General features: G+C 39.7%; 1 protein-coding gene across 8 annotated transcripts in view; it reads right to left on the bottom strand.

Moving 5' to 3' along the window:
- Window positions 1-12,407, bottom strand: part of RALGAPA1 (Ral GTPase activating protein catalytic subunit alpha 1) — a 132,364-nt gene extending 119,957 nt beyond the window's left edge. For 4 of the 8 annotated variants that reach the window (XM_066553058.1, XM_066553053.1, XM_066553054.1 and 1 more), the window contains exons 1-3: window positions 12,084-12,405; window positions 1,144-1,254; window positions 584-633 (exon numbers count right to left, since the gene is read on the bottom strand). In XM_066553058.1, the coding sequence (XP_066409155.1) occupies window positions 584-633; window positions 1,144-1,254; window positions 12,084-12,189 (267 nt within the window). In that variant the 5' untranslated portion in view covers window positions 12,190-12,405. Of the gene's footprint in view, window positions 1-583; window positions 634-1,143; window positions 1,255-12,083 lie in introns of all 8 variants that reach the window. The other 4 variants (XM_066553056.1, XM_066553051.1, XM_066553057.1 and 1 more) reach the window with 3 other exon arrangements.
- Window positions 12,408-19,834: the final 7,427 nt, after the last annotated feature.

Here is a 19,834-nt window from a genome sequence, read left to right on the forward strand (position 1 = left end):
AGCAAAACAGTGAAGACAAGACCTCTACAAGTAGGTCATCTCCAGAAACAAGAAACAGAGCACAGTTAGTAATTCCAAATCTACCATGCAAGACTTGCAACATTTACACTAGAGGCTTTTGCAACTTGTAAATAACCTGATTTTTCCTGGCTGTGGCCCTCCAGCACACTGTGCAACTGCCTCCAAAGCACAGATTACCTAATATTCCTTTATGCAGGAACTAGTGAACAAATGAACTAGCTCTCTTTCACATTCACCCATGTACCTCACAGAGGTAACATGCAATCAAAAGGTCAAAAATATCATGACTAAACAGAGATCACCTTTCTGTGAATTTCAATGTGTATAACACATGATGGAGAAATACCACCACCAAAGAGTAATCAACTATCTAGAGACACAGAAACATCTTTTTCCAGTTAAGACATCTTGCAAAACCGCAAGTGAAATCTTTATTTTTAAAACAAAGCACATAAATTCAGTTCTATGCAAAAGTAAGAAGGAATGCAGTTAAATGCAAAGTATTTACAGACAACTGTAGAATTTTAGGACTTAAAGCAAAAAAATATTCAAAATGTCTTACCTCAAAAATAAAAAGAATAGAATCTAATTCTTCTCTCTGAGACTTGTGACCTAGTTGCAAAAATAAATAGTTGAAATAGTTAAATATAAATAGAAGATGCACTTTCATTATCAAAACAAAAATCCTTAAACGTGTAAAATGAAAACCTGCATTTATACAACCATAACTTTGCACTGCTTCTGCAAATAAAAATTATACTCCAGAAATACAGCTACAGTTTGCATAACCTCCTATTATGGCATCCACAACTGGGAGAGATTAGGTTACACAATATCTTGTTAGAGAACAATTCTGCAGAATACAAAGTATAACACCTTAAGAATCCTCACTTAGCAAAAGGGCAAACACAGTCAATGGAGAACAAACCCTTTTTGCTCACCTCCACTCAGCGCGTATCTCATTGCTCTGCCTTCATTTGCAAAGTTGGTTCTTAGACATATTTCTGCATGGCTAATGTTGTAATTTGTGACCACACAGAGCTTTATTTATAGCACCCTGCTTTACTTCAAAACAAAGGCACAGGCCATCAAGACAAAAAGAGTTCTGTCTGAAATACTTACCTTTTTGTTTAAGGCCCACTTCAATAGTCACAAAGTTTTCAAAGAACACATAATATATATGTGAAAAATGTAGGTCGAAAAACTGTTTGAGATCAATTGATTCTGCATTATCTGAAAAACAGAACAGAACATTGTTTATATTTATTTCAAATATTCAGGGTCAACCACTACATACCATTATCCAGCAGTAAGAACTGAAGATATTTAAAAGAAAAAGTATTGTTTTTCAAATAAATAACTAAATAATTAAAGAAACTATTCAAGTTTTCATTCTTTACTGTGAGGCTAATTCAGAAATTCAGTATGGCATGCCATAAGTGCCTAGTGAATTTTAGAACAGGGAAGAAGCCTCTTCTTGCACACCCATTGTTGGCATGACAGTAGTGCCAACAAATGCCAGTCATGAACCTTAATTCCATCAGGACTAGCACTGTACAGATGAATCTGGTTTCAACTGTTAATTTAATAGAAATAAAGCTCGTGACACTGCCCAAACTCTACAACAGAAAGACCATCACAATCTCCAACTGTAATTACTAAGCACAACTAAACTTCCTAAAGAAAGTGGAAGGAAGATGTTAAGTGAGGAACACATCTGCTCTGGAGATAGATAAACTGGGAGGATGGAAACAGCAGCACTGGATTCCCACCAATGCCTTCTTATTCCCTCCAAGTTCCAAGATGCACTTTACTTTCTAGTCTAGCTCAGTCCCTCACACTCCTTTGATTGTGTGGTCTAGGGAAATCAGAAGATGGGATCCCAAGGATACCCTGAGGCAGAAACAACACTCTAAGTATAGGGGAATGTGCTTTCATGTGGACCCCAGGAAGCTTTTCAGACTCTCTTCCCACAACCCTCTAGATGGTTTTCTGCAAATTCCTGATAAAGAAATACTCAGTGATTTATCCAGATTAATTTTAAAGTGATCACTTTAAACAGTCAAGCATTAGTACAAACTGTCTAGACACTCCCTGTCCTGTTATTCAACTACATACGACTTGAGAAACTTGGTGGACAAAACAATACCATGGAAGCACAGAGGAACAGGAAGACAGCATTTTAAATGACAAAATGCTCCTCTTTCAGAATACTGATGTGTAGCAAACAAAAGCAAAACATGAAGGTGAGGCAAACAAAACCTTTATACCCATTCACCAGCTGTATACACTGAAACACTTTCTTTCACTGTAGATGCTTCTAAAAAGCTCCTTCTAATTCTGTATTGGACCACAGAGTTTTTTAACCCTTTTTAGAATGACATCAATCTTTATCATCTCACATGACTGGATATACAAGTGGTAGAGTATAAAGTCAAGAACAATGAACTGAAAGGATGGCCAAAAGCATGGCGCATTTTCAGTTATGTTTTCTTATATAGCTCTAGAGGACTATTAACTCAATTTTGACACAAATTTTGCTAAAAACGTTTCCAACACAGATTTAACTTTTGCTGTAGCACAGCATTCTGCCAACATCTTGCATAATGAGTATAGTAGAGCCAGGGTGCTCTTGGAGCAGATAGTGCTATATCAGCATCCAAGATCAACTCTTAAGGAAGGCAGCTCAGCTGGAATAAACAGTGGTCCAGAGCAGCAAGCATGTTCCTGACCATCCAAAGGCTTACCAAACGCCGGGATTGCAGAAATTGCCACACCACCTACAGATCAGAAATTGCCACACCACCTACAGATCAGTAGCTGAACATTAGAAATGCAAATGTTAAAGGACAACAAAAGCCAATTCCACTTCAAACAAGCTGAACGATGATTTTGAGTTGATCAGGGAAATGCACACCAAATAGAGCTGCGACTAGAGCATAGGCACAACTATTACAACCACTTCCACTCATGGGCAGAGCTTTAAGTGAGTCCTAGGCTAGGGACAAGAAAATACTAGAAGAAAAATCAAGAGTTTGAGATGGAAGGATTAAAGAAAAAAAAAGAAAGCAAGGATTGAGGCTTTCAGGAGAAAGAAGGGTGACAGAAGATATTTTGTGGTCCATATGTTTATAGGACTGTACAGGGATTGCATGTAGACAGCAGTGGAATGGCTCACTCAATGCAAAGGTGCAGAAAATACTAGTTCCAAATACTGAAGGGATAGGAAGCAGTTAAACAGGGTCTCTTCCAATCAAAACACAGCAATGCTGCATTTTTGCAGGCATGTTAAATGCTTCGTTTCCTGAAACAGGCCCTCATTCTTTCCTCAGACATGGGTCAGCTCTGAAGCAGACCAACAGAAAAATCCCAAATGCCTAAACTGATGTATTCTTTTAAACACTCAACATAACAGTCAGTAATTTTTGGAGACACTATTCCTAAATTCTTCAGACAACAAACTGAAGGCTTTTCTACATAACCAGCTGAACAGTGATTGTCATTTTACCACATAATTGCATATGCACAACTGGTACTGTGGTAAGACATTCTGCCTTTCAGTGAAGGTGAAGTGGAATTTCAGAAGTTTGTCCTTTTTTAAATTTTTTGTTATTTTGTATTTATTTAAGAAAAATGTGTCAAACACCTCAAAAAATGCTTAAAGGAGCAGTGGTAGACCTGTATTATTACCACTAACACCCAATTAACATTAAAAATATACGTTCAAAATACAGTTAGAGCTTGCAAGAGTAAGAAGAGAGTAAAAAATTCCTTGACTTTGCAATTCCTATAGCAAATGCATTTCACTCTGATTCCTTTCTAAGATCACACTTGATAGCAAAATCAAAGGCAAGTTTTTAAAATTGAAACCATTTAACAACAACTGTATTCTGTAGTAAATACTATTGTTTCAGATGGAAGAAAATATTACATTTTATTCAATGGGAATTTTATTATTTTATTAATTGAAAATAATACTTTTTTAAAAACCCACTGACTCCTTTTGTTAATGCTGAAAACCAGCTTTCATCCTCAGGGAGGGAAAACAGTTGTTCATCTGACAGGCTTGCCACCTACAGCAAAAGGGAACATCTGTTCATCATCAAAGGACACCTACAGTGATTCAGTATGCTGCTGGTACAGAAATTTGGAACCTTGCATTTGTTGAGAAGTATGAAATTCATTATTAATACCCTGACATGAATTATGGCAAGAAGGAAAAGGGCAAAAAAATAGCAGATACAGCATGAAGATAATTACATAGACCTTAAGAGGGCTTGATCTGGCCACATCACTCCATTTCACAGCTTTGTCTACACTGAACACAATCCACACAACTAATGCATGGAGTGAATACTGCTCTCCTTGATTACTGTACCATTAAACTTCCAGTTATATGCTGCTGTTATACCTTCCTTCCTTAATTAACAATTTCCTAATGTCTCTAAAATATTCAGTTTACCTCTGTCCTTGCTATCAGCTAAACAAACAGCTCCTCAATTCTCATGTCATAACCATTTTCTCCAACACCATCTCACTGTCTCTTCTCTATGCTCAAAGTATCATGCATGTTGCATAGAGGTAAAAGTCATTTCCTCTACAAGCAGCATATCCTTTTCAGACAGCCCTGAACTGAGAATTTGCAGGAAGTTGCTCCTCTGCTTTGGCTAATTAAGTATTTTGTCTTTTTAAGAAGAGAGACATAGCCTTTTTTTTTATGTGAAGTGGGATTAAAGAGAAACAGGCTTTCCTCTACAACTTCCAGTGCATTCCTTCTTTTTAATTTTAAACAAACTAACTTTATATTCTTCTACCACAGATCACGTAACTAACACAAACTAATGTACTCCTTGTGTTCTTGCTTCTATGTCCAGACTGGGAGGAGGGAAGGACTCAGAAATAGACCTGGCATCATTTGATGTAGTTGGAAAAGTGCCTCAGAATTTGAAAGGGAAAAATGGGATACTACTGTATTCCAAAGAGAGGTAAAAACTGAAGTTTCTACTGTACAAAGCATAGGTTCAGTACACTAAAATCCAGTTTTTCAGCAGTTCATGAAAGCTGTTTGTCAAGAAAATGCAGTTTTCTTCATGCTTTACAACAGCAAGAAACATGGATCTTTGCTGTTTTTTCCTTAATATTTTTCTCTAATTTAAAAACTGGTACAAATCTGATCTCCATACTAACTCTGTGTTCAAGGGTGCTTTTTTTTTTTCTTTTGTTTTGGCAGGGTTTGTTTTAAGTTTGATATTTTAATTGTTTCCCTTTAAAGTTGTGTCCTTTGCAGAAAAGTACTAGCTTACTTGCTTTACAATATTTTAATTTCACACAGTATTGTGTCTCTTTGTGCTTATGTGTCATTTTCTCCCTAAAACAAAACAAACCCTGCCAAAACAGATTTTAGACATATATTTAAACTGTTCTGAAAAGAACTTCCATCAGTTCACACTGCATTGCAGAAATGAAAGAAAACAGTCTGTATCATTACAGATTAGGTTGTGGCTAATTTTATGTTCTATTTTACGAGTTTTAGAATGTAATACTATGTTTATAAGTAAAATTGTCAGAGCACTTAGTATAGTAAAAACATTATCCTGTCTAATTCCAAGACTTGCTGGCTTTTAAGTCACTTTCCCTCGCCCTTACCAAAACCCAAACTGACAACTGCAGCAAACAATGACCTGGAAGATGTCCAGAATTCAGGATCTATTTCTGTAAAGCAGAGGCCTGCTATGGACTGACACGGTCAGTATCAACTCCTGTAACAAACTGGTGCCACCAGAAAGCAAAGGTTTCCATGTTCTCAATGGATAATTAAACTTATTAATTCTTAATTCTCCACGCTGAAATATTTAAGGGTTTCTTTAGAGCAAAACAGTAGAGAGATTTGGTTACATAGGGACTGTCCCAAATAGAAAAGCATGTAACTGAGAAAGGTTAAGTGGAAAACCTGGGGAGCTAACTGGTGGCTCTGGCATAGTTAACAAACTGTGAAAGTGAAAGAGCACTGATAACAGACCACAAAAGCAAATCTATTACACAAAGGCTTTACATTAGCCCTTACTGTTTCAGATCTAACCAACAGCTATTTAGCAAAACCATTTTTTTAAAAAAGGTAATTTTGTCAAAGGAAATATTCTTGAAGGTTTTGGTACTGAAAAAGGAATATAACTTAAAGAAATCTTCTAATGGACTTCTATTTTGCATCAGACAAATCTGAAGTCCAGATCACAATCTTTTAGATACAAATGAAAAAAAAAAAATCACAAATGAATAAGCAGGTTAACAGAACCAAAGAACATCATCTGCATACAGACTGGTACAACACCAGTGCCCTACAGGAATGAGCAGAAGCAGCTGCCAGCTTTCCAAGGGAATTCTCTAATGGTGCTTGCAGATTCTGAGTTACACTAGAGAACTCTCAAGAATTACTCCCACAACAATTCACACGAGTTCCAGAACTTAAGCTTTTATTTAAGCAACTTCAAACACTTCCATAGTAATGCACGTATTTTCATTCTGAACTGTCAAAGCTAAACCCACACAGACCTTTCCTTTGCAACCAAGTGGTCAGAGCCTCCCTTTTGTCTAGCCTGGGGCTTTGATCTGGCTCCAGCCCTCAGCCTTGCAATTCAGCAGCCCTGGCCACTGCTGAACTCTGCAAGTCGAGTGTAACATTAGCCAAAATACTAAAGCAGAGTAAATCTTCCCCCTCTGCTCCTGACCAAAACATAACTTGTTCAGGGTTAAGTCAAGAGTGCCAGAACATGAAGCCCGAGCCCTTACACTGCATGCAATCCACATCCAGATCCCCGAGTTACATGAGCAGTGACATGTTCTCTGAAGATAGAATAACCAGGAAAGAAAAAAAAAATCTACAACTCTTGCAAAAAACCAAAAATCTTCGCACATCCACCAAAACTCCAGGCAGCTACTTTTATTGTAGCTCCCCATTTGCTTTCATTTAACAATGATAGAACATTTTTCATTTATGACTGAAGTTGATGATGTGCAACACCAATGAATGCCATCCAGCTGAAGCATTAGGGCTAACTGCCAGTGAAATAGATTTCTTAAATTAAAATCCCTTTAAATGAATGCAATCTCTGTTTAAGTGTATTGTTTAATATTAAACAATATATCAGAATGGATGTCTAATGCAGTCCATTTCATTCTGTCCCAGGTACTTTGACTTTTCCCTTTCAAGGCCTATTTACATGAGATGTCCAGCGCTAACCAACCACCAAGAATAACAAAACAAAATAATAACATAAACTCCCCACACTTTAGATACTCTGTCCTCTTGCATTTTGCAAGTATTCTCTCCATGGTTCCAGAGATAAAAGAAGTATAGTTTTAAATATCACATGCAAATAAAATAATTCATGAGAAACAACATATTTTCTTTTTTCTTCACTCTGGATTAACAGATTACAAACCTGTAATTTCTACTCAACAAAAAAAGTGAAAAAAGAAAAGGGAAAAAACCCAACATAACAAGAAAGCAAGTATCTTAAGAATTCAGCTCTATAAGAAAATTTTAAACCCATAGATTCATTTGATTTACTTGCACAGAGTAGAATTTTACAGAAATCATTAAATAATTAGAGATTTTAGCTTTTTTAAAAAATGCATACATTTCCAAATTCAGACTTAACCTTCAAATTCTACAGGTTTAGACAAACACCAACTTATCTAATATCAAAATGAAAAGTCAATATTGTTAATGTATGACCTTATGAAGGGTAACCTACCTAGCTGTCTTAATTATTTATAGAATGCTTAAAGCACTGTTTTAGCAAAAGGACATATAAACCAAGATCTGAAGCTTGAAAGATTACTAGCATAAACTTGTATAATTACCATTTAAAAATCATAGATTTTTAGTTTGATGTTGAAGTCTAATGAAACAGTAAATATATATAAGAATAATCCAATATTATTTCCACTTCAATGACCCTAAAAATTGCAATTAGCTGCTAATTGACTGGGGATTGCTAAAAATATATATACATATGTAGAAATATTTTTTCTGGAAAATCATTGTACAGGCAATACCTAACCCTGTAAGGTACACAGTGTGCCTCCCTTCCAAGCTAGAGAAGCCTCAGTGATCACACCTGCAGCAGTGCAGCCTTCCTTCCAGCAAGGCCCCGCTGCTGCCACACAGACCCCAAGGGAATCTCGTTCAACATTCCCTCTCAAGGTTCGGATGCTCCAACTACTGCAGTCACACACAGCAAACACAGCTGTCACAGCATTTCCAGCATACAGGAAGACAAGACAGCAGAGCAGTTTGCTAAAAACTCAGACATTGACCAAATCAGCACCAGGGAACTGTATGGGACTCTCAGGCACTTCCCAGAACTGAGAAGAAAAAAACCAATGGAGCAGGGTAGGGTAAACACTTCCCTACGGGAAGAAAGGAATACATCTCAAAAGAATAAAATCTATGAAACCAGAGAGTTACATTTGCTTCAAGAAATATACTGCAGCAACATAACAATGAAAGGCAGATTACCTTTGCTCACACGCTGCTAAGTCCCAAGATACGAGACTTCAATCTTTACAATTCTTCTTAGCATTTCTAAGCAAGAATAATATTTCTTACTACTTAGAGGTCTCCTAAAGGCTTTAACTTCTACTAAAAAAACCTTATACCTGTGACATGCATAAATGTGTCACATATTGTATTTAAAAATAATTTAACCAATTCTGATTTAGTCACCTGAATTTCACAGAATTTTCTCTGGTTCCCAAATTACAAAAAAAGGATGAATGGAGCCAAACTGAACCAGATCAGAGAACCAGACACAGGACACTGGCCTGAAGCGGCAAAGAGCAGTTATCTACTAAAGAGTTTCAGAAAAAAAAAAACAAAAACAAAAACAAACCCAGAAAAACAACACCACCACCAAAAAAACCCAAAAAAAACAAAACAAAAAAAAACCCCAAAACCCAAACCACAAGAAATGCACTTCTCCCCAGCATTCCTATAACTGATCACTAGCCTAGCATTCAAGAGCTTCCCAAGACAAAAATCATTTATTGTAATTTCAGATTTGGTAGGCCTTAATAGATGTTAATTCCTAGACTTTCTCATATATGTTTACGCACTTTTCACCCTCTGTCCCTGTACAAAGGAATTAAAGCTTCCAGTGTCTTTTCATAATAAAGTTTTACTCTCATCTGAGTCATTCCCATGTCTAAATCTTCTATACACTGACTATAGCAATCAGACTCCTAAAGCTGCAATGGTATTTGATAAAATGGTATGTCACTGCTTCACAAAAGATACAAAATTTTCTATATATCCTTATGCAGACTCATTTGCATTTTTTACTAAATTCAACCTGAGTTGTACCAATGACAGGATACTTTCCTAAAAGAATACAAATCACTGCACTCTAAGTTATTTTGTAAAAGACATTTAAAAGATTCCATCTAATGAACACTACTCTTAATTTGTTAAAAATAACAGTCACAGGCCTTTGTGCTATTGATTCATTTAGCTCCATATTAGGTGCTTGATATTGTTCAGTCTCTTCTGATCCTTACCAAAAGTGGCATTGTAATAATTTAAATATTTTTAGATTATATGGTGCCTGACTTACACTATTGCCTTGGAGGATGCAACTCTCAGTCTTGTACCATAATTAAATTTTTGAGATTTCTCTTTGGCTAGCAGACAGCCATCAGTCCATACTTCACAAGCAGGTACCTCTATTCATGACTCTTCTATTATTTTGGCTTACTGGAAAACTGCTGCTTTGGATGCCTTGATAAAATAGCAGGAAAACGAACTAATACTCCCTTTCTTCCTCTCAAGTCTTAACCATGAAACTAAGGCCATACTTGTTTTTTGTAGTTGACCAAAGACTAAAATGTACAGCAAAAAAACCTGAAAAAACAAACTCTGGTCCAATACGCTTTGAAGGCCTACTGAAAGTATTCTACATTAAAGAACAAGAGAAAATTCTCTCCCTTCTCCTGGACATGAAACTGCAGAAAATTCTCTTCTGGATAGTCTTCCAGTCTCCTGCGTGCAGAGGCTAAGAGCAATAAATGTTTCCTTCAGGAAGATGCTGAACACAGCTGACCTGAGATTTCCTGCCTTATCCCCTCAGACAGTCTGTTGGCAATAGCTAACATGGCTCTCCTGGACACATGGGAAATATGGCAATTATTATTCTAGGGGAATGGTCACTTCTTGTGCTCTACAGTGGGAAAATGTATGGAAATACCTTACTCTTCTGCTCTAAAAAAGGCCTTGTTTTCGTATTACATGCACCTAAGAATATCTGCATAATGACAAAATCTTGTGGATGTATCCAAAAGAGACAAGCTGAATACCATTGTTACACCTTTCCCTAATTACACAGTCACTCACACACTGTTCTCCCAAACTTGGAAAAAGGATGTGTGGGAGCTGTGCTTCAACAGGTGAGATACACACAATGGGGGGGGGTGGATGACGACATGAAAACATCCCCAGATAATTTAATCTGTCCTACAGCCAGTAAAGAGAAACTTTAGATTAGATAAGAATGTCTGCTTGACATAGCTTATGCCTCGCAACTTACAGAAGTAATTCAATTATTAAGAAAGCTGAAGAAAAAAAACCATTGTAAATAAGCAACATAAGCAAGCAAGCAACATAAATGCAAAATCTAGAACAGATCAAAATCAGAGTGTTTTGCAGACTAAAGCAAAACTAGAAATATTCAACATACTTTAGCCAGGAAATCTGAATTCAGAGGTATTTAGTTTCTTTAGAATGTTTTTTCTGCTTATCTTTCAACCCAGCTAAAAACCAACACAGAGCAAGCCACAGCTGGCCCAGTACAGCTAGTTGGGAAGAGTGGTACATTCTGAGTGAGGCAAGGGGATGCATCTGACTTCTGAAGTCGCTTAGATAGCTACACAACTATTCTCCATTTCAAGTCTAGATAATTACTATGTTGCAGAAAATAACTCATGAAGCAGCAGATGGTGCAACATGGGAACACCTGTTCCTTTAAACACCAATACAAAATAAGGGAGCAATAGCCGTTCCCCTTTGAAAAGAAAGAATCCAGCTTTGGAGGACAAGATACATAAATACCACCAGACTGTGGGCAGAACCCAAAATAATCCATTCAGCATTCTGTGCTAAACACGGAATGCAGTTGCCCTTGACCCAGCCCTGTTCACGTGTTGATAAACTGTCAGAAGCAACACACACATTCCCAGGACTGGAGCGCCCAAAAGATACTCCAGAGCAAGCTTCTTTTTTCAAGGACAGCTTGATGACAATGACTTAGATTTTTACAAACACATGCAACTAACAGATACCTTGAAATGGTTAACTAGGTTTGTTTTTGCTTCCCCTTGGTTTTTTTCATTAGGCAATTATGCCGTATAATCACAATTTCTAATTCACTGGTCAGGTTAAATGGCAGCTCACAAGGAACTGCAGCAGCCCTTCAGGGCTTGTGTGTCCTCCTTTACCAACTAGCAAACCAAAAGTGTTTTAAATCTGGCTGTATAGAAGCTCCTTCACATCTACGCAAGCGAGCAATCAATAGTGTAGCTCTTACCTTGAAAATGTACACAAATATAAACTGGTACTGTAAGATCGTAAGGGAAATGGATTCAGGAGTTACAGGCACCATTTGCGCTCGCCAGCCACTTTTATTCATGCGCAGCAACTTAGCACTTTGTGTATTCTAGAGAATAATTCACACGGGAGGAACACCACTTTTTCGCCTCCTTCCACAGTTCCCAAAGAAATGCCACGATCAGACGGAAGCGTCCGTGTCAGTGTCAGTACAAAAGCGCCGGGAGAAGCATCCCGCGCCGCGCCCGCGGGGTCCCGCAGCCCCCGGCACATCGCTGCAGCCTCGCCTCGCCGGGCCCGCCACGCCGGGCGCGGGTCTTTCCCCGCTCGCCGGGTGGGTTCTCTCGCCGGGGCCGAGCCCCGAGTCCGCCTCCCGCCCCAGCTGCTCCCTCCAAATTCCCGGTCTTTCCCACGCCGGGACCCGCGGCCCCCGCTGACCCTTCGCCCCTCCCGGCCGCCTCACCGATAAGGACGCGGAGGTGCTTGAGTCGGGTCAGTGGGTCCTTGCGGGTGTCCAGCACCTTCTGCGTGGACTTCCGCACGTCCCCGTGCGGCTTCTTGGAAAACATCCCGCCGGGCCCGGCCTCGGGCCCGGGCCCGGCCCCGCGCCGAGCTCCAGAGGCGGACAGCGGCCTCCGGATCTGCCCGCTCTGGGGCCCCTACATAGCCAGAGGCGGCAGCGCCGCCGCCACCTCCTCCTCCTCCGGCCTCCGAGCGCGATGCGGCGAGGGCGGAGGGGCGCGGCGCGGAGCCAACTCCCCGCGGGCCGGGGGGCCGGGCTGGGCCTGGGCTCCCCCTTCTTCCTCCCTCGCTTTCCTCCCGCTGCTTCACGACAGCCGTCAGGTACGACCCCAGGCGTCCCCATGGCAACCGCGTCGCGACGTCACGGCGGCGCGGCCCCGCGCACCTCCGAGGCGCTCCGGGCGGGGCCGCGCCGGCCGCGCTCCCCCGGGGCCCCGGCCGGGGATGGAGAGCGGCCGCCGGAGCAGGGTACATAGGGGCTCGCTGCAGCATCCTCTGCGCCGCTCGGCAACAGTAACTGGCGTAGGAAACTGTACTTCTGCTGTTTGTAGGTAAAATATAAGCCAGCTACTCTGGCTGTACAGAGAAACTGCAGGGTAAGGGGGCAATTCTGTGAGCACTAAGGAAATAAAATCCAGGTGGGGACCGTATTCATCACAGCAGCGACTCCAAACCTTTTACTCAAGCCTCAGTTGTGCAACCAGCAACGATGTGTCTCATAGTTCCTCTTTCCACACTGAAGCTCAAAGTGCTGCAACTCCTCACGCCGAGCTCCTGCCCGAAGCTGCTTCTCCCCGATTTCACTGCCTACGCCTTCAGCTGTTGGCATCGAGACCGAACCATCAGCACGTCTGGGGCCAGCAGGTCTGAGGCATCCTCATTTCTTCTGCACTCTGTCAGGGTGGTCATGTCCTTTCTACTCCTACAGCAAAGCCAGATGAGCTCAAGAGAACACGTTTGGCTCAGTCCCATGCACAAACTCACAGCAAGGCCAACAACAGCCAGGGAAATGGATGAGGTGCCATAGCAACTCTTGCTGAGGACTGAATTACTATCATTGAAAAAGTCCCAAGTTTCTCCTAAAAGTTTTTTTGAATTAATGAGATAGAGAATTCTTGGACTTTCCAAAAGACATCTGCTGTAGTATCATTTAAGACTCTTTCCAGAGTCTCTTTGCTTGGACATTTTTAAACACTCGCTGGTGCTCTGTTTTGGATTGAGGATCACTTCTGTGAGCTAAGAGTCTGATTGGAACAGCTGGAGTTTTTAATATTGGAAATATTTCATTATTTGAGACTTGTTTTAAAATTCCAAGAATTGTCAAAATTTACAGACCTGTCACATAAATAACATAACCCAAGTGTTTAAAATAATGATGAATAACAGTTAATGTTAAGCACAAGGGCAGTGAGAACACAGTCAGCAAGGCATCAGTGAGGGACTCAGCGTTGTCTGCTTGCTTATGTGGTCTCCCCCAAAGCATTTCAAATATTCTACCATCTCTGTAAATAAGATCTGAAGATTAGCAATGTTAGGTAATATGTAGTATTACAATTATTTAGTTTACTATAACACAGTACATTTTTGCTTTCTAGGATCTGACAATGATATATTGATTAATGTGCTCTGATTTCTAAATTTCATTAATTCTAAACACAATTCTGCATATTGAAAAACTTTGAGATATCTTTTCTTTGTATAATTTGTTTGCTTTTCCATTAATTTTTAGATCTCTAACTCAATATGAGATTAAAAATAATAGAGCAAGACATCACTAAAATATTAAATGACAGGAGGGAGTGGTGTTAACCAAGATAATAATGGCTTCTATAGATAACCTCCTTGTGCAGGCACACCAGGCAGGAAGGGCATGTTCTGTGCACAGGAAAAGCCATGATCTTGCAAAGGCTTGACTTTGAAGCATGTGATTTCTGTTCTTTGAATATGCATGAAGGAAAAGGTTAGAAAAGAGCAGGATTAGTTAGGCAGAGGTTAGGTTCTGCTGCATTCCAGGCTGTGATTTTTGTGCCCAATTGTTGGCATTTCCACTTTAAAGAAAGAACTTTTAAAATGTTTCTGTCTAGATGCAAGGGGACTGTCATAACTAAGTTTAACTGAACTTTTAGAGGAGTATTGTAGACAATTAAATGCTGCAGAACTTTATTCCCTCCTTCTATTAGCTGTCATCAAGCCTGACAGCTTTCAGAAAGCATTTGGATAATTCTCTCAGGCACATGCTGTCCCTCTTGGGGATGGCCCTGAGCAGGGCCAGGAGTTGGACTTGATGATCCTGGTAGGTCCCTTCCAACTCAGCAGATTCTGTGGTTCTGTGATCTCTACAGGGCCCCATAGGACACTTAAAGTAGTAGGGGGCTATTGGATCACATTCATACCATAAAAACCGTCTCCCAGTTTATCTAGGATTTATGATTTCCTAAGATTTCAGCTGTTGCCAAATACTTCAGAAAACATACAGGTATTTTTTAATACATCCTAGAGAGCACAAACCCTTCAGCTGTGGCCTAATTCAACAGTTCAACATGCCAAATGGATAGATTATGTTTTGAATTCTTGGATACAGCTACAGATATCTAAGTTTCTGGAAATCTTGCCTTACTAATATTTACACCACATAAGGGTACGTGATTAAAAGTGAGTTAAAATTACTCAGATTTTCACTAAGTATTTCCCATCTTTTGGGTAGCTAGTATAGATCTTAAATTTGACCCCTTTGAGGTGTATGCACTGAAGACCTATTTGCCCACATGGTCCTTCAAGAAAAGAAGAAATTCAAAAGAATTTTTTTAAAGTGTCACTGCTTCTGATCTTTTCATATTTAGCTTCACAGTGTCCTCCCTATGAGGGTTGTCTTGCTTTTGAGAAAGAAGGCTTTAAATTGTGCTGTGGCCATTGGAGTGGTGTGCTGTGAACCTCTAAGTACATGGCTTAGCCTGTGTAGCAGTATTCCTGTTCATCGTGAATAACAAATTTTTACTTAATTGGCAGCTATTTACTCTATGAAAAAGGCCCCCAAAACTAGATATTTAAGTTTGAGTACTCAAAACCACAATTGTACAGTTCTGTACAATTTAATACTCTAGTGTAACATATTGATACTAGAGATGTTTGCTACTTTCACGTAAGCAGTCAAATATCAGGATCTCTAATATATTTCTAGTATAATGATAATGGTACAGCTAGCTGTCCCTTCAACAAAATCTTCTTCCTATGAAGATGATGGTTCCATGAATGTCCATTGCATTTGCACAACTCTGTATCTCACAGATGAAATCTGGAATTTATATACTTCTGTGTTTAAGGGAAGGAGCTTTTCATGAGCTTATACTCTGCTTTTGTGTCATTAGCAGTATATCAGCATTAATACTCTGTGATATACAAAGCCAGAACACTGCAGTCTTTCCAATCATCAAAGATCATAAGTTTGAATAAATTTTTCCAAGAACTACAGAACTGATTAAACCAGATTTCTTCCAAGTTTGTATTCTAGCCACTGAAAGCCATGAGTCAGCTCCCTTCACAACCATAAGCCTTCCTCTGTTTAGTCCTCCCCTACCTGTTCTGGATGGGCTGGACTGCAGTTAAGTCTTAACTACATGTGTAGGTTGTCCCATCCTCAGTCCAGGGAGATACCTTCTGTCAGTGGTCCACTGAGTCTCACAGTATGACTGATAAAATCACATCATCCCATTGTGAGATACTCTGCCTAGGGGGAGGAGCAAAGCATTCCTACCTGGATAAAATCTGAGATTTGGAACACCAGGAGAGCTTTTTTCCACTGGATTCCCAGAGGAAGATCAGGCCCATTCTGCACCAGCACTGGACCTGCAGAGGAAAACTCTAGCCTTCGACAGGATCACTGCTTCAACAGAACCACACCTGTCACTGCAGAAGGACTGCAGCCACCATTTAATGGGACTGCTACCAACGCCCTGACTACCAGGGTGTCAGGTGGTATTCTGAATGTGTCAGTGGGTTTTTTGTATTGCTGCATTTTTATTTTAATTTTCCTAGTAAAGAATTGTTATTCCTATTCCCATATCTTTGCCAGAGAGTCCCTTAATTTCAAAATTATAATAATTTGGAGGGAGAGGGTTTACATTTTCCATTTCAAGAGAAGCTCTTGCCTTCCTTAGTAGACACCTGTCTTTTCAAACCAAGACACTGTCCCTTGGACAAAAGCTAACTGAACACATATCCCTCTCTGGGACATTACTAGGTTTTGTTCCAAATGCTGTTTCACAAAACATGCAGAAACTTGGTATCTTTAATACTCATGCTGTCATGTAATATAAGATCAAAATCAGACAATGGCTTAAAAAGTAGAGGGACAGTGCAATTGAAAAAAACCAACAATAAACCTCAAACCAACCAAATAAACCACCAAAACCAACAGACAACCATTACCTAAGTTTTGTTTCCTTAGCATGCTAGGACTGTGTGAGCCATGCTCAAAGAACAGAAGGTGTAAAGGACCTGTCGTGACCAGAAACTTTCATACGTGTAGAAGTTATTTAAAACTGGTGTAATCATTACTAATTCCTGGCCAGCAGTGCTATGCAAAGTCATCTCCAACTCACAATGTTTGAGTTCTAATGTAAGCACTAGCACCCATATCTGATAGGAAAGAACTTTTGAAATGTGAATACTCTGACACAGTGGAAGTTGCAACAACTTTTAACCAAAAGTACTCAAACACTCTACCACTGAGATGTTTTATTTTTCTTTCCCAACTTCTGAAATAGTTTTGCAATATTGACAAATGCACAAAAGAAACCCTGCATGTCTGCCAGCCTCTAGAGGAGAGAGAATTTTGTACAGATTATTTCCTTTATATCAAAAGAAATAGTTTGCCCCGATCTCTCTTGTTATGTCACTTGCAGGAGGAAAATGGATATTTCAGAAATAGGTTATATATCTTTGTGTTTATTTTGATTAGTACAACTTTACACCTTTTGCAGCATATATCAGAGTATTCTGCCTAGAAAAAACATGATCTGAGGAATGACCATCATCCCATAGCCTTCAAACATAGCTCATAACTGGCACTCCATGACTGCTACTTTAAATTGCTGCTGATCTTGACCTGCATGCAAAATAGTCTTTTCAGAGTTCTTGTGACCTACCTCCTAATATTGCACCTTCAAAATGAGGGTGAATAATTAGATTTAATAAAGTGTTCAATGTATCATTTTTTAGTGATAGAAAGTGTAATGGTTTGGTTTGCTAGAGTCCAAACACCCCAGGGCAACCACTTCTTTCTGGCTACTAGGTTGCTCTTCTGTCACCTTTGGAGGACCTCACCCCTAACAGCCAGACCTATGATGACCAGTCCAAGACATGCTACATCTTTGAAATGGGAGAGACTCCTAATGAGAAGTTCTTTCCAGCTCATTAAGATATTGTGCACTATATTGCACACATGGCAAAAGCTCTTTCATCCCTGCTTCTCCTTCAAGGTTTTATCTATATCTGTATCCTAATGACTCACATCATGTATAGTTCTGGTTTCTTCCTTTACAGTCTTCTTCTTGTTAGAAACACTCAGTTACCACGCAACTACTCACTACAACAAAAGCTGGCAATCAGGTTTATAATCAGAAAGTTCGTAAGTGCTTTTCAGAATCTAAATGGACTCCCTCCATTCAATAAATTAGGTGTAAAATTACAGCTTTCCTTCCCAACTTTTTCTATAGGTGTCCCAAATTGTGAGATACCAACATCTGTACTAGCCAGCATCTTATTTACAATAATTGTTATTGCATCCAAATTTTTTCAATACCAGTTTTCAACAGAATTTCCAGTTTTGAATTTTTACATGGTTGCCAACTGTCCCTGTTAATGGTCTCTTTCTAATTGCTGGAAAATAACAGAAAAAAAACTCCACCAGCTGTTAATCCCCACCTCCCCATTAAATGCAGAGCTGAGCAGACAAGGATGATGACAATCACCTTCTTAATAGTTATTTTACTCTAATGAAGGGTAAAAGTCATGATCCAGAAAAACAAAAAAATCACACCTTTGTAGGCACATAACACTTTCATTCACTTATATTGATGAAATGATCAGTCCAGAGACTGGTCCTCTGGTAGCTGGCTGGATTAATAGATGCATTTATACACACTAAACAAAAATCTTTGCAAGTCCTCTAACAGGCCAGATAGAATTTCTTCTTTCTCCACTCCTAGCATTTGCCTCTAGAGAGCTGATTAAGATAGGTGTTGCCACTTTTTATGTTAAGGGTTTATAAGAGATCTGATAAATTAGCTTTATAGTCTGGAAATAAACTATAAGCTGTCATAAGCCCTGTGCCTATATGTAGCGCCCAGAAGTACCCTTTGCTCTTACATTTTCCAGCATTCCATTTGGACAGTCAAGTTAATTTCAACCAGTCCTTTTTTTTTTTTCTCCACACAACAGATGTTTATATTGCTTTAGCTGGTAATTCCCCCCTCTCCTGGCTATAAACAGAATAGAAGCATGTAGAGTTGTGTGTTATTAAAAAAAGTTTCTGTCTTAACTCCTCATCATGGTCGCTGATTTCCACCAGGGCATGGGAACTTTGATTTCCTTCTGGGGTTTATTTTTAGCTCCTTTAGACTTAGTTCCAACTGTTTGAATAGGAAATTACAATCAAGCCAAAGGTTTCCTGTTTTCCTGACATTCCTTTCCCTGCAACTATTTTCCAACAGAGGTTTTTTTTTTCCTAGTCCAGAACCTTTGATTTCTAGTCTTTTTATCTTACGAATCCAAAAGGCAACACTTGAATTGGGGATTGTAAGTAAAATGTTAGACATTTTTACTTCTGGTTTTGTGTTTTGGATTTTTTTTTCCTTTCTGAATCCCTACAGATATCTTAAAAAAATAATTCAGATCCAGCTGGTGAAATTTCCTGGTTTTCTTCTGGGATTTCTCTTGGTGTTGTTTCAGGCCATCACCTAGCTCCTTTTAGCCATTTGACTATCAGTCATCATTACTAACACTTTTAACCGAGCTACCTCAAAAAAAAAACCAGATTGGGGAAAAAAAAAAAAAAAAGGACCCGGGTAACTACTTTGGTCAGTTTTTAAAGTTATGTGAACCAGCACTTAGCCATGCTTCGAGGACTCACAAGTTTCCTGGGAAAAAGCTGGGGACAAGTTCAGGTGCTCTTGCTCCATTAAGCAGCCAGAGACATTTAAAAAGGCTGGGCCGCGCTCCCTTATGCCGAGGCGCGGCCGGGCGCAGCGTGCGCGGTGCTGGGAGTGCGCAAGAGAGCAGCCGGGAGTGCAGGCAGGAGAGAGCCGGCTTCGGCACCTGCAGCAACCCGCTGCTGCCGATCTAGGACAGCACTCGGGATCCCCATGCGGGCTACAGAGGTTTTACAAACCGTAGGTTTGTATTCGATGTTAGGAAGGCATTCTTTACTGCGATGAGAGAAGCTCTGGATACCCCATGCCCGGAAGTGTTCAAGGCCAGGTTGGATGGGGCTCTGAACAACTAAAGATAGTGGAAGTTGTCCTTGCCCATGGCACGGGTGTTGCAACTAGATTATCTTTAAAGTCCTTTACATCTGAAACCATTCTATGGATCTATCAAAAAAAAAAAAAAAAAAGAGATGCAAATTGTAATGGGTATGGAGAAAGCATGCTGAGTTGTGCTGTGTCCCTGGGTGACTACAAAGGCAGAGATAGC

The sequence above is a fragment of the Molothrus aeneus genome, chromosome 6, assembly GCF_037042795.1.
Source record: "Molothrus aeneus isolate 106 chromosome 6, BPBGC_Maene_1.0, whole genome shotgun sequence".
Classification (NCBI taxonomy): Eukaryota; Metazoa; Chordata; class Aves; order Passeriformes; family Icteridae; genus Molothrus; species Molothrus aeneus.